This window comes from Orcinus orca, chromosome 18 (assembly GCF_937001465.1).
Source record: "Orcinus orca chromosome 18, mOrcOrc1.1, whole genome shotgun sequence".
Lineage (NCBI taxonomy): Eukaryota > Metazoa > Chordata > Mammalia > Artiodactyla > Delphinidae > Orcinus > Orcinus orca.
Window position 1 is genome coordinate 77,574,941 of NC_064576.1, and position 27,930 is coordinate 77,602,870.

Genomic DNA, 27,930 nt, shown 5'->3' on the forward strand with positions numbered 1-27,930 from the left:
TAACAACAGCATATATACAATTTCCTTCATTATTATCTGTCATACTGATATTAGGAAATTTAAATTTAGAGCCCTTCAATTAACTCACACCTTTGTTTAGACATTCTTAGAAGAACTGCCTCGCCAGTTTGCGTAAAGACCACAGCATTCTATTTTAACCATTTTTATTACCTTTGCCATATCTTATACTTAGTACCTAAGGCTTAGAAACCTAGGTTTAGGCTTGCAAATTTAGTATCCAAGAGGCAATTTTTGACCTTGTGTTTGAACAATTAGACTTCAACTAAAAAGAAAGTAAAAAAGAAATCTATTCATTCTTTTTTTTCCCTTAAAATAGAAGTGAATTTCTTTTCTAAAATAAACATGACCAGAATTTCTAAAGACTACTACTAAAAATTTCTGAGAAAAACAAAATTTGAAGGAATAAAAGACTAGGGAATAATTTAATGCTCTCCTCACTTCTCTTTTATTTTTTTTCAAATTGAGGTACAGTTGATTTACAATATTAGTTTCAAGTGTACAAAAAAAAGTGATTCAAAATTTTTATAGATTATACTCCATTTATAGTTATTATAAAATATTGGCTATATTCCCTGTGCTGCACAATACATCCTTGTATCTTATTTATTTTATACATAGTAGTTTGTACCTCGTAATCCCTTACCGATACCTTGTCCCTCCCGGCTCCCCTTTCCCCATATCTAATGTTAAAATTCAATTTGGCCAAACACAAAACACAACATGACATATCCCAATTATTTTTGAATAATGTATAAAACATTCTGATATGAATTTAAAGACATTTTTAAGAATTTGATTTTTTTTATAAGTTTGATTTCTGTTCTGTCTGAAGTTAATATTGCTACTCCTGCTTTCTTTCTTTTTTTAAAAAAATAAATTTATTTAATTTTGGCTGCGTTGGGTCTTTGTTGCTGCATGCAGGCTTTCTCTAGTTGCTGCGAGCGGGGGCTATTCTTCGTTGCAGTTCGTGGGCTTCTCATTGCGGTGGCTTTCTTGTGGGCTCTAGGCGTGTGGGCTTCAGTAGTTGTGGCACGTGGGCTTCATTAATTGTGGCTCGTGGGCTCTAGAGTGCAGGCTCAGTAGTTGTGGCACACGGGCTTAGCTGCTCCGTGGCATGTGGGATCTTCCCGGACCAGGGCTCAAACCCGTGTCCCCTGCATTGGTAGGCGGATTCTTAACCACTGCGCCACCAGGGAAGTCCTGATTTTTAATATATAATGTATATCAATTACAAACTGAGACCAATGAAACATTTCAATTAGGACTCTTTCAGAAATGAAACTTTGTCTTTGGAATGAGAGAGTCATTTTCTGAGTGATAAAGAAATAATACTTGTTTACTGAGATGTGAAAAAGAAAAACACACAGAGAAAAGTACCTTGAAGGTATTTTTTAAAACATTTGCATAAAAAGGAAATATATTTATCATAATAAAGACCAAGTCAAATGAAACACAAGAAAATCGAAACGATGCCTGAATGTTCACTAATAACTGTTCATGAACTCAGTATGTCTATCAGATTGTAGACATTTAACTAAACATAAAATCATAACAGTTACCTACTGTATAAGAGAAGCTCTTTCAAAGTACTGAATGGCTTTTTCACAAAACTGGGTGTCGATGTAATAGGCCCCAAGCCACTCGATGACTTCAATATTGGACGGGAAATACCTATACGACTGGAAAGGGAGGTGTGACAAAAGAACGTCAGTCACAATGCACAGTTCACTCCCCAACATCTTCCCCACCAGCTGGATTAATTTATACAGTGTGACATTTCTTACTTAAAAAGTATGAGCTGTCACAAGTACTGTTCAAGTTTTGAAACTATATAAGATTTGGAAAACTTAAGATTTGTTTGACACATTTTTCAATTATCTATAAATATCTTTTTGATGTACTGATATATGATCTGAGTCAAATTAAGTATGCAATAGACTCAAAAGGGATTAAATCACCCTTCAAGAGAAAAATGCATTGGTACCTTTTATTTTACCTTTTATTAAAATAATCAAAAACTAACTTTATATTCCACAAATGTTTTATTTTAAATTATTTATTTAAAAGCTAATAAGCATTTATAATTTTTAAAAATTAAAAGGCCTGCTGTCTTTTTTATAACAATTCATAAAAGGCTAAAAAGCAGAAGGAAGGCAAGACTGCACACCCACCTCATAGTAATATTGGAATGCTTGGGATTTATCCCCCTCACTGTCATATAATCCTCCCAGTTTAGACAAAGCTCTGGAGTCAGTTGGAACAACACTGATCAGCTGCATTAACCATTCCATAGCTTGATTGGGATCTTCCATTAACTCGTATCTTAGACAATTTCAATGAAGGATAACACAATTTTTCTAAATTCATTGATCAGTAAGCAAACCTAAAACCAACATTTCATAAAAATATTTCTTAGTCTATACTAATGTGCTACTTAATACTGTTTACTCTGGATTTCGTCAGGGATGAGGATGAAAAATGGTCAATAACACTTCTGTCCCCTATATATGTATATGGGACACACATATATACATACACACACACACACATCTTGCTTTTCCTTTTACTTCATTACTACCCACTAAGATCAACTGCCACACTAGTAGAATTAATAGTGTGCTGTTTTATTCAAAGTTTTGTCCAAAATTTGTCCTTAATAAAAATGCCTGGGGCTTCCCTGGTGGCGCAGTGGTTGAGAGTCCGCCTGCCGATGCAGGGGACGCGGGCTCGTGCCCTGGTCCGCGAAGATCCCACGTGCCGCGGAGCGGCTGGGCCCGTGAGCCGTGGCCGCTGCGCCTGCGCGTCCGGAGCCTGCGCTCCGCAGCGGGAGAGGCCGCAGCAGTGGGAGGCCCGCGCACCGCAACGAAGAGCAGCCCCGCTCGCACAACTGGAAAACCCTGCGTGCAGCAACCAAGACCCAAGGCAGCCGGAAATAAAAAAATAAATAAATTTATTTAAAAAAAGAAGGCCTTCTACTTTTAATGATGACAAATGTGATACCATAAGAAAAACATAAAAATAAGGAAATGTATTCAAACAGCCTCAAACACAACAACTGCTTCACTGGATCCAAACTGAGCAGGAACTGGGCACCAGCAGGTCATGACACTGGCACCTTCAGAGAAATGAACTGGATAAAACAAAGAGGCTAAAAGAAATAACTATGCCGCTATCTGCTCTAAAATTAACATTTTTTGTCAAAAAATTTTTATCTACCCTACCAGAAGCACAGGAGACAATACTTAAAAGTTTTTCATCATTATCGTTATTTATTATTTTTTGGCTGTGCCACATGGCTTGTGGGATCTTAAGTTCCCTGACCCGGGATCAAATCTGGGCCCTGGCAGTGACAGCGAGGAGTCCTAACCACTGGACCGCCAGGGAATTCCCTAAAGGGTCTAAATTATGCTCAATGAACATCTTGTGTGGACTCGACATGATACCCAATTACTTCAATTACTATGTCTAAAAATTAATAATAGTTGCAACTTCTAAATAATTCCTCCTATAATGCAAATGACTCTTTAAAACAGGATCACTCAAATCATATTTTCATCACATATTAATTTGATAGTCAGGTTTTAAAATATACCCCCATCAATTAATTCACTGGTTAAGCTTATTTAATAAGTGGTACTCAATCACCAACTGAGTGAATTAATAACTGTCCTTAAGTTTTTCACATAAGATACATATTTGCTATCTGGTAAAGGACTTGGGCGCTGTTTCTTAGGATTGCGTGAAGTTTCAGGAAACAGTCCAAAGCTTCATCAAGCCGGTTTAGCTTCTTACAGGTAAGGCCTTTACAAAGAAGGAAGAGAAAGAAACGTAAGCTATAAATACCAGTACTGGCAGTAATTTTCTCAAAGTAACAGAATGAATATTTAAATATAGGTAAATATTCATCCAAAAGAGAAAATAAAGATAAACACAATTAAAAAAAAAAAAAAAGGAACAAGGCAGGGGCAGGAAATTCCACTAATGTTTGGTAGACACTAAATCATGAAAGCTTTAGTGCATGTTTTGAAGTGTTGAGGGGAGCAGGAATGACAAACATAGAAAGAACAGCACAAACAGTTCAGAAATGGGCTGGGTTACAGAATTCAGTTAAAGTCAGGGAGGACTGGGACTTCCCTGGTGGTCCAGTGGGTAAGAGTCTGTGCTCCCGGGCTTCCCTGGTGGCACAGTGGTTGAGAGTCCGCCTGCTGATGCAGGGGACACGGGTTCGTGCCCCAGTCCGGGAAGATCCCACATGCCGCGGAGTGGCTGGGCCTGTGAGCCATGGCCGCTGAGCCTGCGCGTCCGGAGCCTGTGCTCCGCAACAGGAGAGGCCACAACAGTGAGAGGCCTGCGTACCGCAAAAAAAAAAAAAAAGTGCTCCCAATGATGGGGGGCTGGGTTCGATCCCTGGTTGGGGAACTAGATCCTGCATGCATGCTGCAACTAAGACCAGATGCAGCCAGAATGAATGAATTTATGAATGAATAAATAAATAAATAAATAAATATTAAAAAAAAATAAACAAACTCAAGGAGGACTAAGGGACAAGTAATAAACAGTGCCAGGACAAGTGATTACACATGACGAAAAAACCACACATTCCTCTCTTGAATTTATTCCTTTTTCAAACAAATTCAATTTTTATTTCAAAACTAAATAGAAAAACAAAGCTATAAAAGCATGAAAGGAAAATGATTTTGTAATCTTGGGGTAGGGAAGGGCTTCATAAAGCAATAAACAAATGAAGCCACAAATTTTCAAAAACCAAATTTGACTACATAAAAAATAGAAAAATTCTGTTTCACAGAAGAAATTATAAAGCTCCCTTAAGCGACGGACTAAGAGAGGCATTTAAACATATGAAGAGGTCAAACGGACGGAGGCCTGGTGAGTGACCTCGTGCCCCCCAGGCCCCCATACTCACCCCTCTTCTCCCAACCCCTCAGTGCCAGGTAGAGTTGCTAATGCCCCCTGCCCCTCCCGTCCCACCCAGCCCAGCCCGGGGAGGAGAGATCCAGCTGCCTGGACACCCTCAGGACACAATGAGACAGACGGTGCATGGTGGGGAGTGGGCAGGCCTTGAAGGTCCCACTCCGCCTCAGCTGCAAACTCCTAGATACGAGGAGAAGGCCAGGCTCATCAGACATGGAGGAAAGATCGTCACAGTAAAGAGAGGATAACATGAACAAGCCAACCAAAGAAGCAGGAGAAGAAACCTTCAGAGGAAACTTCACTGAAGCCAAGACATGAGCCTGCACTGCATCAACATGTGTCTGCAACAGCACAAGCTCACGATGGGGTGGGGGTGGGGGAGATGAGGGGGACACAACGGGGGGATGCCACGACGGGGGCACACAATGGGGGTCATGACTGGGGGACACGACGGGGGGGCACGACGGGGGGGGCACAACCGGGGGGGCACGACAGGGGGACACGATGGGGGTCAGGTGACCTCTGACAGGCAGGGGAGGGATGGGGTGGTGTGAGCCTTCAGGTCTTTAACAGTTTATTAAAGACAAAATCTGAAGTAAAAATAACACAATGTAAAAATGTGTTAAATATAGGTGGTAGGTACAGAGGTATGCTTTTTCTCTCTCTTTTTTAATGTTTGAAATTGTTTGTAATTTTAAAAGGAAGGGACTTCCCTGGTGGTGCAGTGGTTAAGAGCCCACCTGCCAATGCAGGGGACACAGGTTCAAGCCGTGGCCCAGGAAGATCCCACACATGTCACGAAGCAACTAAGCCTATGTGCCACAACTACTGAGCCTGCATGCCACAACTACTGAGCCTGCATGCCACAACTACTGAGCCCACGTGCCACAACTACTGAGCCCGTGTGCCACAACTACTGAAGTCCATGCACCTAGAGCCCACGCACCGCAAAGAAGAGTAGCCCCCGCTCACCGCAACTACAGAAAGCCTGTGCGCAGCAACAAAGACCCAACACAGCCAAACATAAATAAATTTATAAAAGAAAAAAAAGGAAGAAAATGAGATTTTTTTCCCCACCTATCAATTTGGCAAAAGTTGAATTATAATGTCCAGTATTAGGAATTCGGGAAACATTCTCATACCACGGTGGGAGGAACCTGGAAGTCTTTTTAGAGGGAATTTTGGCTACATCTACCCAAATCTCACAAGCGTCCAGATTCTGAGTCATTAATTCCATTAAAAGTAGTCTAATCCAAGAGTCTTCTTTTCAACTTTTTGTTGCAAGGGAACTCTTCCTCTCAATGAATTGGAGCTTTATAAGCAAAAAAAAAAAAAAAAAAGGCAATTTTGCCTGTTTCACTTACCAATATTATAAAGTGCTTCAGTACAAGAAGAATCATTTCTTAGAGCCTCTTTATAGAATTCAGCTGCCTTCTCATAGTCACCATTTGCAAAAACTGTATTCCCTTTATTAGTAAGAGCTGACGGGTTATATCTGTCAGAGTTCACAGCTAAATCTGCATAGCTACTGGCTTGTGAGAATTCATTCTCCTAAAGTACAAAAATATACAAATTATTTGAAGTTCATTGTACCCCTTCTGCCTCTTCTGAGATTACAGACATGATAAAGGGACTTTCTGAGATTACAGACAGGATAAACAAGCACATAGTTTACATATCTTGGTCTCGCTGGACTCACTCCACAAAAGGTTTTACTTGTCAAGAAGTTTCTTACAACCGACTGCTCCGCAGTCATGGTCTGGACACCACCACCACTTCCATAGCAGCAGTTCCATCTCCAGCACCCACTGACTGCAGGTGGGAGCTCCCCACACCTATGGCACCCACACAGCTAGAGGCCCCACTGCCCTCCTGCCCTGTCACCCTGGCTGCATGGCCGGTGGGTACCGCATTGCCACAGTCCACGCCTCCGCTGCGTCCCCACCGCCAGTGCCTAATTAGGACGCGGCTGGGCTGGCATTCACCTGAGCCGCGAGGGCCTCGCGCCTCTCACAACGTAGCTGCTGGTGCCTCGTGGGCGTGGCTGAGGGAGGGGCACTGCTTCCCACCTCCCATCCCCCCGTGGTCCTTGTCCAGTGGCCGTGGATGTGAACGTGTGGTGGCACCTTACCCTCTGAAGGCCCTTCCCAGTCTCGCCCCCCCGCCCAGCTCGCCCTTGCTCCCCACCCATGTCCAGCTCTTCCTCCTGCAGAGGACCCAGATCCACGCCGGGCTGGGCTGTGGACCACAGAGGGCATCCGAGTCCCACAGGCCTCTCCACCAAGTTCACGGGCACCTGGGTTGTTTCCACCCACTCCTGGTTATCATGAATAACACTGCTCTGAACATTCACATACAAGTATCTGTGTGGACTCCCTAAGAGCGGGGTGCTGGTGTCATAAACACTAAACCGTGTAACACTGTCTTTTAGATTAAGCTTCAGGCACAACTTAGAAGAGCAGTGACGGGTTGCTGACGGGACTGGAGAGCTGTGAGGGGATGACCTCAGGGTCCTGGGAGGGCAGAGCAGCGGCACATGGAGGGGAGGGGAAGGGAGGGGAGGGGAGGGGAGGGGAGGGGAGGGGAGGGGAGGGGGAGGGGAGGGGGGAGAACACAGGCGGCTGCAGGTGCAAAGGCCCAGCCCTGCTCCAGCGGACCATCCTGCAGGGTGGGCTGAGCCTCGCTCGGCTGCACTGGCTGAGCCTTCCCCCGCCCCGCACCCGGGGGCCTTCATTCTCTTGTGCCTCCTCTCTGCTCTCACGATGCCTGCCCCCGAAAGCCGTCATGCTTTGCTAGTTCCTTTCCTGTCTCCTCCACGGATCTGCACTCTGGCCTCCTCAGCCCCCAGCCCTGCGCCCTGCTCACACCCTGGAGACACCGGGGCTTCAACAATTCACAGTTACTTCTCACAGTTCTGGAGGCTGGAGGTCGAAGACCAGGGGATCAGCAGGCCTGGTATCTGGTGAGGGCCCACGTCCACATCTGCAGATGGCCTCCTTGCTGTGTCCTCACAGGGCACAGGGCTCTGGTCCCCTTCTCCTCTAATAAAGGCACTAATCCCATCATGGGATTATGACCTCAGCTAACCCTAAGTCCCCACCTCCAAATACAGTCACGTTGGGTGTTAGGGCTTCAAAGATGAATTTTGGGGAGACAATCATTCCGTCCATGGCATCTATCATCAAAGCTTAAACCTCTACAGAGACAACCACGCATTTTATCTCTAACCCTGATTTCCCATCTGAGATCAGCTCCACAGGTCCTCCCTCTGTCCTCCTTCTGAGATGGCCTCGCACTCACATGCACCACCCAAGCGGCCCCCAGACCAACCCAGTGCTGTCCTTCTCCACCCCACTTCTCCAGAGCCCCTCCTTGGGCAGCAACCTAAAAATACCACAGTACCAACGTAGTCATGAAAAGCAGAACTCACCAAATAATACAGGAATGAGAGGTTGGTTGCAGCTGCACTCTTCACACTACTGTCCTTTTTTTCAAACATTTTTAAGGTCTCTACAGCCTAAAAATGAAATGTCTGCCAGTTATTACCTCTGTAATATGATAGCATTTAGGCTTCAGTTTGGGGACAAGACCAGGGAATGCAGAGGGGTGATTAGTGTGTTCAGGAAAACAGATGACAGATGAGAATTTCACTTGATTATCAGTACTTGTGAAAAATAATTCTCAAAACTGGGATAGAAAGCAATTCTGGGAGCGTCACAAAGTGACCTGATACAGATCCAAATGTAACTACACTCTGAAGCCATGAGGAATTTAAAGCACGTTTTTACCCCCTGGCAAGTCTGAGATGCCCCGACATGGCAGGACACTTGGGATGCCAGGCTCCTTGCACGAGAGGTGGATGAGTTCTCCACCTAGAAGTTACTGAGAGGTACGAGAAACAGGAAAAAGACGTGGTTTTTCCTTCCTTCCTTTACAATACATTTACTGAATAGAAAATGCTTGGCCGCTGGCTCCTGGGGAGCAGCTGTGTCCAAGCAAAGCCCTGCTCAGCTTCTGCAGGGGCCGCAGCTGCTGCTGCTGGACGCCCGTGCGGTCCGAGCCCTGCGCCGGTGGACGCCGTGCGGTCCGAGCCCTGTGCCGGTGGACGCCGTGCGGTCCGAGCCCTGAGCCGGTGGACGCCGTGCGGTCCGAACCCTGGGTCGGTAGACGCCGTGTGGTCCGAACCCTGTGCCGGTGGACGCCGTGTGGTCCGAGCCCTGAGCCGGTGGACGCCGTGCGGTCCGAGCCCTGTGCCGGTGGACGCCGTGCTGTCCGAACCCTGAGCCGGTGGACGCCGTGCGGTCCGAGCCCTGAGCCGGGCCACCGAGCACTTGACTCCCCTGCGGCCAAGGGCAGGAGACCTGCACACGCGGTCATAGCGCAGTAAAGAACTGCTCTCTTAAAGGGTCTTGATTACTCGAGAGAAAACTGTTGGAAGTTTCTAGACCATTAGTTTATAACCCCACAAAGTAAATTCTGGAAGAGAAAAACCCGAACGCCACACCGTCCATCTTGAGAGCCCCTTTCTCACTTTCTTTCTTGGAAGGCTCTTCCATAACAAGAAGCTCCTAAAACTTACCTGGAAGTGATTCCCTGCAGAAGCTACCTCACCAACCCTACCCAACCCCCAGCTCCTCTTCCGAGCCTCTAAGCTTTACAAGCTGCATTTCACATTGAATAAGAATTGAGATGTTTTTATCTTTACTTTCAGATTGCGTCACTATAAATGTATGTGCTAATTTAAAATATAAGGCAAGTGGGGACTTCCCTGGCGGTCCAGTGGTGAGGACTCCACGCTGTTGCTGCTGAGGGCGTGGGTTCAACCCCTGGTCAGGGAACTAAGATGCCACAAGCCATGTGGCACGGCCAAAAATAATTAATTAATTAATGAAATATAAGGCACGTGAATAGGCATAACTCACATATCCACTGAATCCTCTGACTCAAGTAGACTGCAGAGGGGAAGAAGGCTGCTCTCTGATATTTCTGACATCCATAAAGCAGAACCGAAGGCAAACTAACCACAATGGTAATTTTTTAAAAACAGAACGCTATCAGTTTATATCGCTGCTTTCAAAGCAGCTGTTCATATTAACAGTCAAGGAAATGTGGGGGCTGGATCTTAAAATTCTGATATTTGTTAATCTGTGGCTCATCGATAACAATACTTCAAGACTACGTTTAACACCAAATCTATTCTCCCCACAAGATCGCTACGAATCCCTGGGGGCTTCCCTGGTGGCGCAGTGGTTAAGAATCCGCCTGCCAATGCAGGGGACACGGGTTCGAGCCCTGGTCTGGGAAGGTCCCACGTGCCTCAGAGCAACTAAGCCCGTGAGCCACATCTGAGCCTGTGATCTAGAGCCCGCGTGCTCCAACTACTGAAGCCCACGCGCCTAGAGCCCGTGCCCCACAACAAGAGAAGCCACCGCAATGAGAAGCCCGCACACTGCAACAAAGAGTAGCCCCCGCTCATCGCAACTAAAGAAAGACCACACGCAGCAATGAGGACCCAACACAGCCAAAAATAAATTAATTAATTAACTAAAAAAAAAAAAAAGAATAAAGTTGTGTAAAAAAAAAAAAAGATTGCTACGAATCCAAACAATACATAAAGAACAATGCAACCCAAAGCTATTACTCAGAAGAATTAACAAAAATATTTAGAACTTAAAACATTCATTTAAAAACATGGACAGAGTAAAAACATATTTCAAATTTTAAGCTTCTAAACTACAACTATCCTGAAAAGGCTAAATATTCTAATAAAAGGAACATTCTCAGGTATTTTTGGCTTTGAAATAGGCTGTTTTCATACTGTTCTTTACACATTCAATGAATGCATCTCTAATATTTCTGTTTTTAAAAGTAAAATAATGTAAATCAATTTATAAAGAAAACAGATAAAAGTTCACAATAAAATTTAGTTGTAAATGGCAAAACAAATAATGAAAATAAACAGTTAGTTTGGGGGTTTTTCCCCAAGAAGAATTAGGAAAATAGACAAATCTCCGTTTGGGTTTTCTTTCCTGGCTGATGCCGTCCGCTACGGGCTTCAGCTTTCCTCTGGGTATGTCTGTCCACCACCACTGGCCTTCACCCCATCCACCTGTGGCTTTAGTGGAGTTCTTTCTCTGCTACAAAACAACACTATCACCACAAAAAACCATACTCTGAGATTCCAATTTCAGCATTTTTTTTTGAAAAACATTTACAACATTACGCCAAGTTGTAAGTGAAGCATCTTCGGGCTTCCCTGGTGGCACAGTGGTTAAGAATCCGCCTGCCAACACAGGGTACATGGGTTCGAGCCCCGGTCCGGGAAGATCCCACGTGCCGCGGAGCAACTAAGCTCGTGTACCACAACTACTGAGCCTGCGCTCTAGAGCTTGCGCGCCACAACTACTAAAGCCCGCACGCCTAGAGCCCACGCTCCGCAACAAGAGAAGCCACCGCAATGAGAAGCCGGTGCACCGCATGGAAGAGTAGCCCCCGCTCGCCGCAACTAGAGAAAGCCCGCGTGCAGCAATGAAGACCCAATGCAGCCAAAAATAAATAAATAAATAAAGCATCTTAATCAATGATCGTTATGAGTTACGTCAATCCAATCCTTTTTAACCTAAAAGTGTTCCTTCCAAACTGAGACTGTTATACCTACCTCGTCATACTTACAATACACAACAAAAGAAACACAAAGTAAAAGCAGCGATGTAAAAGAAAGCAGAAGTTACTTTTTTTTTTTTTTTCCGGTACGCAGGCCCCTCACTGTTGCGGCCTCTCCCATTGCGGAGCGCAGGCTCCGGACGCGCAGGCCCAGTGGCCATGGCTCACGGGCCCAGCCGCTCCGCGGCACGCAGGATCCTCCCGGACCGGGGCACGAACCCGCGTCGCCCGCATCAGCAGGCGGACTCTCAACCACTGCGCCACCAGGGAAGCCCAGAAGTTACATTTTTAAAACATCAGTAAAATAACTGATATTAAAATTGTATATAGGCAAACGGAACAAAGAATATTTTGAATGAGAACAGCTAGGAAAGCAGCAAACAATATGATTTGGGTTAAATGAATTTAAATATGAAAAAATTAGCGGGTTTATTCCTTAGTGAACACACCTTTAAAACATGGACGATAATACAGTGTTAAACCTTTCTAAAAAGACCATTTAAAAGTATCAACAGAAAACTCAGAAAACGGCTTTCTCTATTTTGTCATCTGTAACAGTACTTCTCACACAGACACGAACTTATTTTTCTTGGTCCACAGATGACTCCAGCAAGATAGCAAAGACCAATCTGTCTCACTTCACTTCTACTTTTCAGCATCCCAACAGGATCAGAGTTTCATCTGTGGCATTTTTAATGCCCAAGGGTGTGATGCTCAAATGGCAGAACAGACACAAAGATACCTAGAAAGTCTTTTTATGCTTTACAAACAATCATTAAGCACGCTGAAGCCATACACACCGTGGGCCAGCCGGTGTGCTGCCCTAGCCTTCACGACACAACAACGCCATGGGCACCGGGCTGCTTCCCCTTCGCTCACGTCCTCGGGGCAGATGCCCTTCTCCCTCCTCCCCGAAAAAGGGGTCAGTTACTTCTACTGTCTCCAGGAAAACAGAAGGTCTTAAATAGGAAGAAAGCCTGAAAACTGGCTCAGGAGAGCGTGGAGGAAAGACACTGGGGCTTCCTCTGGCCCTCACTCTCTGGGTCTAAACGCGGAAGAGCTGAGTTTTCTACATTGCAGGCATATATGCTACTAACCACTGGTTTTATAAACTAGGGTAACAAGTTTCATTCTCTATTCTCCTTTGTGATCCCCGCCCCCTTTTAAAAAGCTGTTCTTCTGTTCTCCTGTGAGGCAGACTGTGGAAGGGGAGCACCGTTCCACCCCACCCCGGGCGGCAGGACAGTGGTGGGACCAGTGACAGATTCCTTTCGTGCCCAACGCAACGTCAATGAGTAAACCAAACACGTAAAACAGATGCCAGGAGAGCTGCTCAGGCACCAGGCTGCTGCTCCGGCTCCTGGCCTCCCCCACTGCCCGTGTACGAACCCTGACTCTGAACAGCCTCTGGGCTTCAGGGAACACTTTGAAAACCTCTGGGGAAAGCTGACCTCTGGACTAGAATACGGTTTAGTCATTTAGCAGCCATGTTTTACATGGCAAGCGTTTATATTTTAAGAAACAGGACAGGGGAATTCCCTGGTGGTCCAGTGGTTAGGACTCCACGCTTCCACTGCAGGTGACATGGTTTCAATCCCTGGTCAGGGAACTAAGATCCCACATGCCGTGCGGCCAAAAAAAATGAAACAGGACAAACAGGTCAAAATTAAAACCATGCTATATTAGAGGAAATTATGTTAAGGTAGAAATAAAAATATTATTCAACTTCAGAATAATCACAGGTAACAGTAATATAGAAAGGAGTTTCATGGTATTATCGCTTTGACCAGTTAACATTAACTTCCATCTAAACATTTTTTTAAACTTACTTGATTAAAGTCCTTTTGTCTCAGGTACATAATTGCTTTGTTTATTTCCAGATCATTTGCCAGCTCTACGTACTGAGAAGCTTTCACAACTTCAACACACCTATAAAGTAAAGCGTAAAAACGGTTATTTTATTTTGTTTTAATATATCTAGGTTTTCTTAACTGTGACTTTTCAAAAGTGTTTAAAAGTGCCCCTAGTGTTCTGTAGGACTGAGCATCTGACTCCTTCCAACACAGGCATTAAGTTACAGAGCTCTTCAGTTCCAAACCCGTTTTATCAGCCAATTTTTCATTAGCCTCTTGCCGCGTCTAATTATTTATGGTATTTTAAATAAAATTCTCATTTTAAAATTAATAAAACAACTTCAGTTTGTAACAGGCAAAACCGTTTCTATATATTTTTTCATCTTAAATGCTCTGATGGTGAGAAAAATTCTATAGAACTTGAGAATATATTTAATTTTTTGTGTACAAACTTGAACAGACTTTGATGGATCCGTTGCTCAGGGCACACAGAACATCTACTGTTAACTAAACATCAGGCAATGTGCCAACTCCTGTAAGCATGAACACATTTAGTCCTCACCACAGCCCTGAAAGACTGGCATTATCTCATGTCATAGATACAAAAATAAATCGCAGAAGTAGAAAACTGCCAAGTAAGAACTTGAGCCCAATTTCTATTGCTACCAAAGCCCACTGCACCAAGACTAATGCTTTTCAAATTGAGGGTCATGACCTTTCAAATAACAGAAGAGAAAAGGTATCAAAGGGCTGTGCGTAACAAGGGCAAGGCGGTGCTGCGTCGTTTTCTCACTGAGGGTCTGGTTCAAAGAGGTTTCAAAGCCACTGGCTTAGACCAATAATTTAAAAATACTGGGACTTCCCTGGCAGACCAGTGGTTAAGACTCCACGCTCCCAATTCAGGGGGCCGGAGTTCAATCCTTGGTCAGGGAACTAAATCCCGCATGCTGCAACTAACACCTGGCGCAGCCAAATAAATAAATATATAATTTTAAAAAATAAAATTATTAAAGCAAAAGATCCCTTTCTTCAAGCAGAACATTTTTTAAACCCTGATTTATAAAACAGTCCTTCTGCTTGGAGTGGTGAGAGAGGATGTGAAACCCAGCCTGTCAGGCCCCCCTGGAGGACCCTCTCAGCAAAGCAGCGTGAAGGGCTCCCCAAAATAAGGGGGAAACCCTCTATTCCACAACGCACGCAGCAAACAGTCACCGAATGTCTACAACGTGTAAGACGTTACGTCTGGTACAGGGCTACCAGGACACACAAAATACAGTTCTTGCCCTCGAGGGGAAGCAGACCTGTAAACTGAGTTAGGTGTAAGAACTGCAGTGAAGAAATACAGGAATGGAGGGGTGGAGACACTAGGAAAGGTATTCCAGACATGTCTGAGCTCGGTTTAAGGGAAAAGGATGACTCGATTTGACAAAAGGGGAAGGGTGTTCCAGGAAGAGGGGCTCACAAACCCGAAGATGTGGAAGATCAGAAAAGTGGGAAATATTTAAGACGCTGACTCATTCCCTGAGCTGCCGTCAACAAATCAAGTGGCTCAAAGACAAAAGCGTGATGCTCTTCCCCTCCTGTTCCCAAACAGGATTCTGCAAAGGGATTAAGCCCCACAGAAAATTACTGGAGTCACTTTTTTTCTCAATTTTCTAAGGATGGAACAAAGCTCCCACCATGCTAGACAGACAGGATGCCTTAGAACCTTTGGGCTAATTATCCAGAAGAATCTATACAAGAAGGGCTGCCAACATCTCGGCCCTTGAGACACTCCTCTCTACTTACAACATCCTCCCTCCCTTCCCCCACTTTTATTCCTACTAATCCTTCAAGCCTCAGCCCAAATGTCACTTAATCTGGGGAGCCTTCCATGACACCATGACAACAAACAACATTAGCATTAGCAATTGGGACTAAGAAATCACACAGCACACAATAAAACATAACTTGTTACATTAGTATAACATAGCAGTTACAATGCTTTGTGATTGCTAATATAATTATCTGTCTACTTAGCTAATCAAGGAGATCTTAGGTGACAACGAACATTAGCTAAACTGTAAATTTCTCGAAGGCAGATACTTTTTATCCTGAACTTCCAACTGGCCTGCAATAAACAATAAATTTTTTTTCTTGTTATATACAACACTGTAAATCAACTATAATTCAATAAAATTTTTTAAAAAAGAAATAATGGCTGAGAACTTCCCAAATCTGGGGAGAGATGTGGACATCTAAGTTCATGAAACTAAGAGACAACCCCAAAAGTTCAACTCAAAACAATTTTCTCTATGATACGTTGTAATAAAACTATCTAAAATCAAAGACAAAGAGAGAATTTTTAAATCAGCAAAAGAATCTGCCTGACAATGCATGCCGTGGAACAACTAAGCCCATGAGCCACAACTACTGAGTCTGTGCTCTAGAACCTGCGAGCCACAACTACTGAAGCCTGTGAGCCTAGAGCCTGTGCTCCACAACAAAGAGAAGCCACCGCAATGAGAAGCCTGTGCATCATAATGAAGAGTAGCCCCCGCTTGCCACAACTAGAGAAAGCCCGCGCGCAGCAACAAAGACCCAACGCAGCTAAAAATAAAATTTTAAAAAGTCTAATATGACAAAAGTAATTAGTTTTGATAAGTTAAAATGTTAAATTAGTGGAAAATTTCACTCAGACTGGTTGGCATTTTATAAATACTTAAAATTTCACTTACATACCAACTACTAGATTGCAAAGACAAAACTATAATCATCTTCTTAAAAAGCTAAAAACATTAGAAAATTAAATGTATATGATTTAGTAAACATTAAGAGAATTCAAGTTAGATTTAGTAACAGTAAAACAACATTTACTGTTCAGTATAATTAAAGATGAACAGAGTTCATTTACTGTGAGATGCTTGTCTCCAAATCAAGGAGATCTTAGGTTACAATCAACATTTGGTGTTCACAGAAAGGGACAGAGTGACTTGTACTATACATTGATCAAAACATATGTGGAGTACACGTACAGATACAGGGACATTTTAAGGAACTTGTTTATAAACTAGGCAAGCAACCAGTCAGGTAGAAAACCAGCCGTTTTAGAAAAGCACACTGTATCTGAAATGGATGAAAAAACTGGAACTGTTTATCTGAAAAGAGAGAAAACTTTGAAGAAAGCCCTAACCTCAGCAATAACTGGCAGAGCCCTAACCTCAGCAATAACTGGCAGAGCCGCTGATTCCAAACAGTAGCAGGCACGCGCTATTTCCCATTGCTGCCCCATGAGGAGCGCCATCCCTGGAAGTGTGAAAAGCGTGCTGGCTTATGAAGCAGGGAAAAGGAGGCTACAGTAAGAAAGTGACACGGAGCAGGGCGCTTCCTGCTCCACGTGACGCTGGGGATCCCGGATGGGGAGCGAAGCGCTGAGCTGGGCAGCGGGAACCACTGACCGCCATCTCCGCCTGCAGACCTCCCCTCATACTCAACAACGACAAAGAACAGCCAGAGAACAAGAACGTGCTCTTGGAAATGTAAAATAAAACAATTAAATGGAATAGTTGAATGAGAAATTCAAAGAAGTCTCCCAGAAAGCAAAGCAGAACCAGAGTTGGAAAATATAAGGAAGATAAGTGACAAGGAAGTCCAAATCCAATTGATAGAAATTTATAACTGGAAAAGGAAGTAAATTAGCAGAGAAATAGTATAACATTTTCTCAAATTAAAGAAAACAGACTGCAAATTGAGGGGTCTATTGAGGGCTTAAGAGGAAAATAGAAAAAAAAAAGACAAATTTAAACACATTATGAAATTTCAGAACAAAGCTACAGAGAAAATGATAAAAATTACCAGAAAGAAACTGCAGGTCACCTACAAATAGCAAGGATGAAACTAGCATCAGAATTCTAATCAGCAACAGTGCTAGTTAACAGTGAAGAAATGCTTTTTGAGTTCTAAGAGAAAACAAGTTACAACTTAGGGTATTATACCTGATCAAATAAATGATCAATCAAGAATGAGGACAGAATTAGACACTTACAGACATGCACAGACAGATCTTAGGGGGTTAATTCAGGAAGAAATCAAGGAAAAAATAAAGATGATGTTCAAAAAGAAAGAGGATCCAACATGGGAAAAAAATGAAGGTAAACCCCAAGATGACATTCAACGCCAGCCTAAGGGAACCAACGGCTTACAGAGACTGGGGCAGGGAGAGTTCCGAGAGGGAGAACTCCAAATAACCTAAGAGAAGCAAAGAGTGCAAGAGAAGACAGAGAGGTAACTGGAGACACCAGAAAAACAAACGTCATGGGCCAAATATGAAGCCTCCAGAACAAACTAAACCAGGGAGACAATGGATTCCATGGCGAGAATCTGAATCGTAATGAGGATATGGTAAAGAAAGCATACGTTACTTCCACCAAGAAGAAACATGAAAAGTAATTAGAAAACGGGAGCTGTAACTCTTCTGTACTTACTTGGTTTTCTAACCATGTACATGTATCTTGGATTTTAAAAATTCTGGTAGGGTACCACGCAGAACAGGTCACAGACTCACTCTATACTGGTTTGAAAAATCATAGAAAAGAGTTTCATGAAGGGCAACATTGGATTCAATACAATGAAGAATTTTCTAACCCTTAGAGATGTTCAGAAATAAAGCAAATGATTTGAACACCATAAGAATCCAAGCAGAGGATAGATGGCACCTACATGGGATGCTATAAAGAGGATTCTCGTACCGGGTGGAAGAAACAAATTCAACTACTCATCCAAAAAATGACCTAAGATTTTTCCAGCTCTAAAAACCCTTCACTCCTATCTGGGAAATATATCCACAGACAATAGCCTTTTTAGGTGTGAGAGGTATTGCTCAGGATAAAAAGTTTAGTAGTACTGACAAATTTAAGGTAGAAAAAGGACATAATGAGAAAAGATAAAGTAAAAAGGAAGAGGGCACAGGCTGGAATTTATACAATGAAAGCAATTATGTACCCACATATCAAATGTAGCACACTTGCCTTAGTACTTAATTTACAAAATGACATGAACAATAAGAAAAATATGTTAGAACTTTTAGAGTGGCCTATACTAATCTTACCATATAATAGTATTTGCTTGATAAGTAGAAATCAATATTTGCAATCATTTACTTTTCTAATAACAAAATTTTAAATCAATAAAAGTATAAACTAGAAAACATCATGTCCATCCAGTTATACTGAATTTCTCTCTTACCAATCATAACCTACAGCAAAAGATGTTTCAATTACAGGAGCAATGAGTTTTGCAGCTGTCATGATGTATTTTTCTGCCATGGCTTTCCTATATCAAACAAACAAAAAATATTTAGAAATATGGTATAAAAAGAGTTTCGATTTATTTCTTAAAATGTAAGTGTAAACATTGTCTGGGCAGCTATGCTAGCAATCTGTTTACAAATCAGGTTGAAAACCACGACTGGGAAATGCGATCAGCAAGCCATGACTGCCCTTGGGGTCAGCAGTTCTTGGTCTGTGATCCATCCTGAGGAAAGAGGGAAAGAAAGAAAGTGGGGGAAGGGAGGGAGAAAGAAGGAAGGAGAGAGAGATACACAGGACTCTGCAGCTGAAGCTGCATAATCTGCACTGTCTGTGGAAATGAAAGGGTGAAAACTGCCACTACAGTGGTAAATACTAAAACTGAACTACTACACGTCTCTATAGATTTGCCTAATCTTCACCTTTCATTTTATAAATGGAATCATAGAATATGTGGTCTTTTGTGACTGCCTTCTTTCACTTTATCACAATGTCCTCAAGGTTCATGTGTACTGTAGCATATGTCAATATTTCATTCATTTTAGGGCTATATAATATTCCATTGCATGGATGGAGCATATATTTTTTACCCATTCATCAGTTGTGGACATTTGGGTTGTTTCCACTTTCTGGATATGAATAATGCTATGAATATTCCTGTATAACTTATTATGCTATTATGTGGATGTATGCTCTAATTTCTTTTGGGTATGTATCTAGGAGACAAATTGCTGAGTCATATGTTGTTTAAGAAGAACTTCCAGACTTTCCCAGAGTGGCTGTACCAGTTTACATTCCCACCATCAGCATACAAGGTTTCAACTTCTCCACATCTGCATCAACACTTATTATCTGTCTTTTTGATTCAGTCACACTAGTGGGTGTGAAGTGCTACCTCACTGCGGTTTTGAGTTGCATGTCCCTAGTGAATACTGAAGTTAAGCATCTTTTCATGTGCTTATTGCCATCTGAATATGTTTTGAAAAAATGTCTATTCATATCCTTTGTATATTTTTAATTAGGTTTTGGCGTTTTTATTATTGAGTTGGAAGAGTTCTTCTACCTACTGTAGAAGTAGGTCCCTTCTTGGATACATGGCTTGCAAATATTTTCTCCCATTCATTAGGTTGTTTCCACATTCTTTTTTTTTTTTTTGGTGGTACGCGGGCCTCTCACTGCTGTGGCCTCTCCTGCCGCGGAGCACAGGCTCTGGACGCGCAGGCTCAGCGGCCATGGCTCACGGACCCAGCCGCTCCGCAGCATGTGGGATCCTCCCAGACTGGGGCACGAACCCGTGTCCCCTGCATCGGCAGGCGGACTCCAAACCACTGTGCCACCAGGGAAGCCCTGTTTTCACATTCTTGATGGTGTACTTTGAGGAATGAAAGTCTTTAATTTTGATGAAGTCCAATTTACCTATTTTTTTCATACCTAAGAAACCACCGCCCAACACAGGTCAATAATATTTACTTCTATGTTTTTTTCCTAAGAATTTTGTTAATTCTAGTTCTTACTTCTAGGTCTATGATTCTTTTTTTTTTTTTTTTGCGGTACGCGGGCCCCTCACTGTCGTGGCCTCTCCCATTGCGGAGCACAGGGTCCGGACGCGCAGGCTCAGCGGCCATGGCTCACGGGCCCAGCCGCTCTGCGGCATGTGGGATCTTCCTGGACCGGGGCACGAACCCACGTCCCCTGCATCGGCAGGCGGACTCCCAACCACTGCGCCACCAGGGAAGCCCTATGATCCATTTTGAAGTAATTTTTCTGTATGGTGTGAGAGAGAAGTCCAACTTCATTCTTTTGCATGAGCATATTCAATCGTTCCAGCACCATTTGCTGAAAAGACTATCCTTTCCCCATGGAATTGTCCTGACAGTTTTACTGACTATAAACGGAAGAGTTTATTTCTGGACTCTCAGTTCCATCCCATTGCCTTTTATGTATGTCTTTATGCTTCTAACATAAAGTATTATCACACTGTCTTAATTAGTGTCGCCTTGTAGCTTGAGTCCTCGAACTCTTCTATTCTTTCTCAACACTGTTTTGGCTGTTCTGGACTCCTTACATTTCCATATGAAGTTTAGGATCACCTTGTCACTTTCTGCAAAAACACTACTGGGATTCTGATAGGGGTTACACTGAATCTGTAATCTGGGGGGCACGGCCATCTTAGCAATACTAAGTGCCTATCCATAAACATGTGATCTCTTTCCACTTATTTAGCATTTCTTCCAATGATGTTTTACAGTTCTCAGAGTACAAGTTTTGCGTTTCATTTGTTAAATTTATTCCTAATAAATTATTTTTTATGCTCCTGTTAAATGTAATTGTTGATTTCATTTTCAGATGGCTCACTAGCACCGTGTACCACACTTCTCTAGTATTCTGTTGATTCTTGCATGTTTATCTTTTACTCTGGAACCTTGCTGAACTCGTTTATCAGTGGTAAATTTTTTTAGTGCATTCCTTAGGACCTTCTATATACAAGATCATGTGATCTTCAGAGGTAAGTTTTACTTCTCTCCAATCTGGATAAGTCTTTTACTTTTCTTTCTGTCTTTCACCATTAAGTATTATAATGCGAAACTGTGGGGTTTTCATAGATGTTCTTTATCAGATGGAGCAACCTCCTTTCTACTCCTAGCTTTTGTTGAAGTTCTTTTTGTTTGTTTGTTAAACAAAATCCAATATGGATTTTGGATTTTGTTCCCCCCCAGTTTTCCCTTTTTTTTTTTTTTTTTTTGGTTTACTGAGATGATCACGTGGCTTTTGTCCTTTGTTCTACTGATATCCTGTATCATATTAATTGAATTTTAGATGGTAAACCATTCTTGTAGCCTTGGGATAAATCCAAATTAGTCATGGTACATAATTCTTTTCCTATTGTGTTAGTATTGTTGGTTTGCAAATATTTTCTTGAGAACTTTTAATCTATAGTCATATTTTTCTGTAGTTTTCTGTCTCTTCTGTTTTATTTTGGTATCAGAGTAATACTAGTTGATAAAATGAACTATTTTCTGGAAGAGACTGTATAGAAATGATGTTTATTCTTTAAACATTTTCTAGAATTCTCTACTAAAACCATATAGGCCTGGAGATTTGCCTTATAAATTCAATTTCCTTAACATTCAAAGGGCTATTCAAACGATCTATTTCATATTAACTGAGTTGTGGTAGTTTGTGTTTTTTAAGAAAGTGGCCCATTTTGTCTAAGTTTCAAATGTATGTGTACAGGGTTGTCTGTAGTATTTCCTTAATATCTTTCTGATGTCTGCAGGGTCTGTAGTGATAGCTACTATTTTGTTCCTAATACTAGTATTTTGGGTCTTCTCTCTTTTACCTTCATCAGTCTTGTTAGAAGTTTGTTAACTTTACTGATCTATTCAAAGAATCAGCTGTTTCACTGATGTTCTGTATTGTTTCTCTCTTCAGTGCCAATGATTTCTGTTCTTTTATTATTTCTTTCCTTCTGCTTCTTTTGGGTTGACTTTGCTCTTCTTTTTCTAGGTTCTTTATTTTTTAATTGAGGTATAGTTGATGTACATTATATATATATAAAATATATAATACTTGAAAAATATTTATATATATAAAATCCCTGAAACTTATAAGTTTCAGGTGTACAACATAGTGATTCACAATTTTTAAAGGTTATATTCCATTTATAGTTACAAAATATTGGCTATATTCCCTGTGCTGTACAATACATCCTTACAGCTTAATTATTTTATACTTTTTCTAGGTTCTTAAGCTGGGAGCTTAGGTTATTGATTTAAGACTTTCCCATTGTCATTCTAATTGCTTTTCCCTTATGGGTTGTTTTCTCTGCCTCCTTACAAGACTTTGTGATTTTAGGGACTTCCCTTTTGGCCCAGAGTTTGAGACTCCACACTCCCAAGGCAGGGGGCCTGGGTTCAATCCCTGGTCAGGGAACTAGATCCCACATGCCGCAACTGAGAGTTCGCATGCCACAACTAAGGAGCTGGCGAGCCTCAAAGAAGATAGAAGATTCTGCATGCCACAACTAAGTCCTGGCACAGCCAAATAAATAAAATAAATATTTTAAGAAAAAAAAGACTTCGTGTTTTTAATTTTCAGAAGTTTAATCATGATATATCATGACATGGATTTTCTTGGGTTTATCCTCCTTGGGATTTCTTCAGCTCCTTGTACTGTAAGTTTATTTTCCTTGCCAAATTTAGGAAGTTATCAGCTATTATTTCTTTAGCCTAATCCCCTTCATCTCTCCTTCCCAGATTTGATGACACAAATGTTGGTTCTTCTGTAATAGTCCCAGAGATCCCTGAGGCTCTGGTTGTTTTGGTTTTTGGTCTATTTTCTCTATTTGTTCAGATTGGATAATTTCCATTTTCTCTTCCAGTCACCAAATCTCTCCTGGCTCCCCTTCATTCTCCTGTTGAGTCCCTCCACTGAGCTTTCCATTTCAGCTGTTATATTCTTCGGTTCTAAAATCTCCATTTGGTTTTTCTTTATATCGTTTCTTTGCTGAGACTCTATTTCTTTTCTGAGGCTATTCTGTCATTTGTTTTAAGTGTGTTCATAATTGCTTGTGGAAGCATTTTTATCATGATTGCTTTAAACTTTGTCAGATAATTCTAACATCTCTGTCATCTCAGTGTTGGCATCTATGGACTATCTTTTTTGACTGTTTGAGATATTCCTGGTTCTTGGTATGACGAGTGATTTTTGATCAAAACTTGGACATTCCCTGGTGGTCCAGTGGTTAGGATTCCAGGCTTTCACTGCCGTGGCCCAGGTTCAATCCCTGGTCAGGGAATTGAGACCCCCTGCAAGCCACGGCACAGCCAAAAAGAAGCTTGGACATTTTTACATTATGAGACTGAATTTTAGAAGATGTGGTATATATACACAATGGAATATTACTCAGCCATAAAAAAAGAATGAAATAATGCCATTTGCAGCAACGTGGGTGGACCTAGAGATGATCATACTGAGTGAAGTAAGTCAGACAAAGACAAATATCATACAATATTACTTCTACATGGAATCTAAAAAAATGATACAAATGAACTTACTTACAAAACAGAAACAGACTCACAGGCATAGAAAATAAACTTATGGTTACCAAAGGGGAAGGGGGGGTGATAAACTAGGAGTTTGGGATTAAAATATACACAATACTATATATAAAATAGATAACCGGGACTTCCCTGGTGGTGCAGCAGTTAAGAATCCACCTGCCAATGCAGGGGACACCGGTTCAATCCCCGGTCCGGGAAGATCCCACATGCCGTGGATCAACTAAGTCCGTGCGCCACAACTACTGAGCCTGGGCTCTAGAGCCCGCGAGCCACAACTACTGAGCCTGCATGCCACAACTACTGAAGCCCACGTGCCTAGAGCCCGTGCTCCACAACAAGAGAAGCAATCACCAATGAGAAGCCCGCGCACCAACAAGAACCTACTGCATAGCACAGAGAACTATACTCAGTATCTTGTAATAACCTATGGAAAAGAATCTAAAATAAATATATATATAGTAAATCAACTACATTTCAATAAAAAAGTAAAAATAAAATAATGTTCATTCAGGCTCTTCAATACTACTTTCACCCTGATTCTGAAGATTTGGGCAAGTGATGTATTTTTATTTTGTTATTTATTTTTAAAAATTATTTATTTTATTTTTGGCTGCATTGGGTCTTCGTTGCTGCGCGTGCATGTGGGCTTTCTCTAGTTGTGGCGAGCGGGGGCTACTCTTAGTTGTGGTGTGCAGGCTTCTCACTGCAGTGGCTTCTCTTGTGGCGGAGCACAGGCTCCAGGTGCACGAGCTTCAGTAGCTGTGGCACACGTGGGCTCAGTAATTGTGGCTCGCGTGCTCTAGAGTGCAGGCTCAGTAGTTGTGGTGCACGGGCTTAGTTGCTCCGCGGCATGTGGGATCTTCCCGGACCAGAGCTCGAACCCGTGTCCCCTGCATTGGCAGGTGGATTCTTAACCGTTGCGCCACCAGGGAAGCCCCAAGTGATGTACTTTAAAGAGCTGAATGCTTTTGTATTTTATTGTGAAAAAAAGAAAAGTGACGTAGAAAAAAAAGACTGAATTTTATTTAAATCTTCTGTTTTAGCTGTCTTTCCTGACACCACTGCAGCAGGGAAAGAAGAGACACCACCGCATCACAAGCCAGATAAGGGGAGAAGCCCATATTCCCCGCACAGCCTGCTTTGACACCTACGTGGGAAGAGGTCCTTGCTTCTGCTGGGTGGGATGGGAGTCCCTGCATCCCCCGGTCCCTACTGACACCATGGTGGGGTGGTCTTGTTATGGCTGAGTGATGACTGAGGCCCTGATTCCCCACTGCCCCTCTGACACCAGGCAGGAGGGAGGGTCAAGAGCGCCCTGTTACTGCTGGGTAGGGTGGAGTTCCAGGCTCCCCACGTGCTGTCCACTACACCACAGAGTCAGAGTGGCAGGGCTCCATGAGGGCCTTGGGGGTTAAAGTCCTGCTCCCTACTTGGTCTGCTGGGGTACTGAGTGTCTCCTTACAGCCCTGGGAGTTGGCTGTTGCTGGCATGTGTGGGGATGGGACCACAGCTCTTTTCTGTGCATCTGTCTGAAAGTTTTCTGTCTTGCTAGCCTACCCCTTACCTTGTCCTCTGGCTTTTCTTAGAGCCTTTTTTAAAAATGCAGCCCCTGGCTCTCTGACTGCCAGCTTCTTCAGCTCCAAGTCTGAGCAATGTGAGGGGAATCACTGCCATGCTGTTCCTCAAGCCCCCGGGTCCCTTGATGATTTGCCCTCTTGTCTCTACCTTTCTTTTCATTTTGTTGTACATACAATTTCTGGGGTTTTAATTTGTACTCAGAAGTGTAAGTTTAATTTTTACTGTTAAACTAAATCCTAAAGATTAAGGGCCCTCCATCCACACAATGGAATATTATTCAGCCTTAAAAAGGAAGGAAATCCTGTCACCGGCTACACCATGGATGAAAAGTGAGTCACAGACAGACAGTACCGTGATTCCACTTCCATGAGGTCCCTAGAGCAGGTCACATTCATAGACAGAAAGCAGAGTGGTGGCTGCCAGGGGCTGGGGGAGGGGGATGGGAGTTGTTTAGTGGGTTCAGAGCTGCAGTTTGGAAGATAAAAAGAGTTCTGGAGACTGGCTACAAATCAATGTGAATGCACCTACCACTACCTTTGAAATGAAGAATTACATACCTTGGTTAAGATAAATTTTATGTTATGTGTATTTTATCACAATTAAAAAAAAAACAAACTAAGAGCCCTCTGTGATGTGATATAACTTCTAAGATACCTGTTGCATATTCAATAAATATTAGAAGGTACAAGCCATACTTGACAGAGACTAGGTACCATATCGGAGAAAGGAAGAAATGAAATAAATAATTTTGTCTTTGGGAGCTGAAATTTATTTGGGGGGCATGATAAAAATACAGAGAGATATAAATTTTTGAACAAAGATAATATGAACAAAGTTCTAATATTGCACCAGAGGCAGAGGGAAAGCAAATTACAGAGAAATAGTAAGAGTAACTGAGTAATAATAATTGGGATTAGCATGAGGACTGAGATTATATTGAAGGAGAAAAAAGAATCCGGTGGAGTATAGAAATGGTGAAACAACAGCACTATTCAAGAAATATACTGAATACAAGAAGTTTTGAAAGAAATAATCAGAATGCACATTCAACTCTTACAGAAGTTAAGACTACATTATTAAGTTTTAATCATGAAGTGCCCAAAATATTACCTTTCACGTTCCATTTGCCTTAGATGATCATTTTTTATAGCTTCAATCACTAAATTAGTATGTGGGTCATCCTGGGGAAAAAATGAGTGATTCAGAAGTAAGAATCAAGAACTAGATTTCTAATCAACCTCACCACTAGGCTAGTTGTATAAAATGGAGAATATATTAATCTTTCTAAACTATTTTCCCTTATGTAAAGTAAACTTTTTCTTCTTACTTCTGATTACCTATCACATTCTCCACCGAACTAACATAGATTCTAGCAGCTGATACAAGGTCAGGCTGGAAAGAATAGGGCCAAGTACACAGAAGCTGTGGTTGTTAGTACAAATGTGTGATATTATAAATTCTTAACTCAAATATAAATGCTTTAATGATCATCAATTACTTAGTATGATCCATATTGCTACTTCCTATTGAAAACATAGATGATTTCTTTCACAACATATATGACTTTTTCTCAATATGGAAGTTATATATAATAGTTAACATCTACCCAGCACTTACTATGTTCCAGGTACTATTTTAAGCATTTCACATGCATCACCTCATTTAATCCTTACAACCCTACACGGTAGGTTGTTATAATTAGTGCTATTTTAAATATAGAGGAACAAGGAGAGTTAAGTACTGAGTAGTGGGGCCAGCCACTATGCTGCGACACCCTTACACCCTATCAGAAAGACCTATTAGGTTCAATTTATGAAACTGACATTACTATACATTGTGATGTATCAACACAGGCAAGTGCACAGGGTACGACTCCATATAAAATAACATTAAAGAATGACAATTTTTCCTAAGATTCTCCTTTTTGTTTTTTTGACTAAAATTGTGCAGTCTGTTTTAACCACAATCTCTAGCCCTATTTCAATAGCCCTGGTGTCGACCTAATTTAAATAACAAATGAAAATGATAAAACACATTAATACAGGGCTGGGAGAAACCTGAAATGTCATCCACTCCAACTTTCTCATTTCTGGAGACAGAGAAGCACAGGTAATTAGGAGCTGGCTACATAACAGTCTTCCTCATACTCACATTTGGTGAAATGTATTTACCATCTTCATCAGTTTCTAATGGAACAGCAATCAGCTTTTGGAATGCCTTCTTCATTTTTTCTCGATCTCCAACAGCAAAGTAACTAAGAATTAGGTTGAAGCCTGCCTTCAGGTTTGGTGCCACACTCATTATGTGCTCAAATGAATTAATGGCATCTGAATACTGCCCAGTTTTAATAAATGTAACTCCAATGTTCTGCATAATTTTAATCCTAGAGAAAAATAAACATGGATTCGCTTTAAAGGTCTGAACTCCCTAGTATGGCAATCAAGACATTCCACAAATAATTTCCTTCTTTTCTTTCCCACTTTACTTCTTTTTTGTTTTGTTTTGTTAAAGCTATATTGATGTTTACTTTACACA

The 27,930-nt window shown here is 42.0% G+C and overlaps 1 protein-coding gene across 8 annotated transcripts in view; it reads right to left on the reverse strand.

Annotated features, from left to right (window-relative positions):
- IFT88 (intraflagellar transport 88) overlaps positions 1–27,930 on the reverse strand; it is a 75,167-nt gene that overhangs the window by 19,598 nt on the left and 27,639 nt on the right. For 7 of the 8 annotated variants that reach the window (XR_007473171.1, XM_049701255.1, XM_049701252.1 and 4 more), the window contains 9 exons: positions 27,547–27,778; positions 26,506–26,576; positions 18,693–18,779; positions 13,446–13,545; positions 8,384–8,470; positions 6,318–6,504; positions 3,714–3,822; positions 2,193–2,343; positions 1,585–1,700 (listed from right to left, as the gene is read on the reverse strand). Coding sequence is in view for 7 of the 8 variants with exons in the window: in XM_049701255.1 (XP_049557212.1) it covers positions 1,585–1,700; positions 2,193–2,343; positions 3,714–3,822; positions 6,318–6,504; positions 8,384–8,470; positions 13,446–13,545; positions 18,693–18,779; positions 26,506–26,576; positions 27,547–27,778 (1,140 nt within the window). In the remaining variant the exon portion in view is untranslated. The remainder of the gene's footprint in view (positions 1–1,584; positions 1,701–2,192; positions 2,344–3,713; positions 3,823–6,317; positions 6,505–8,383; positions 8,471–13,445; positions 13,546–18,692; positions 18,780–26,505; positions 26,577–27,546; positions 27,779–27,930) is intronic. The other variant, XM_049701257.1, reaches the window with a different exon arrangement.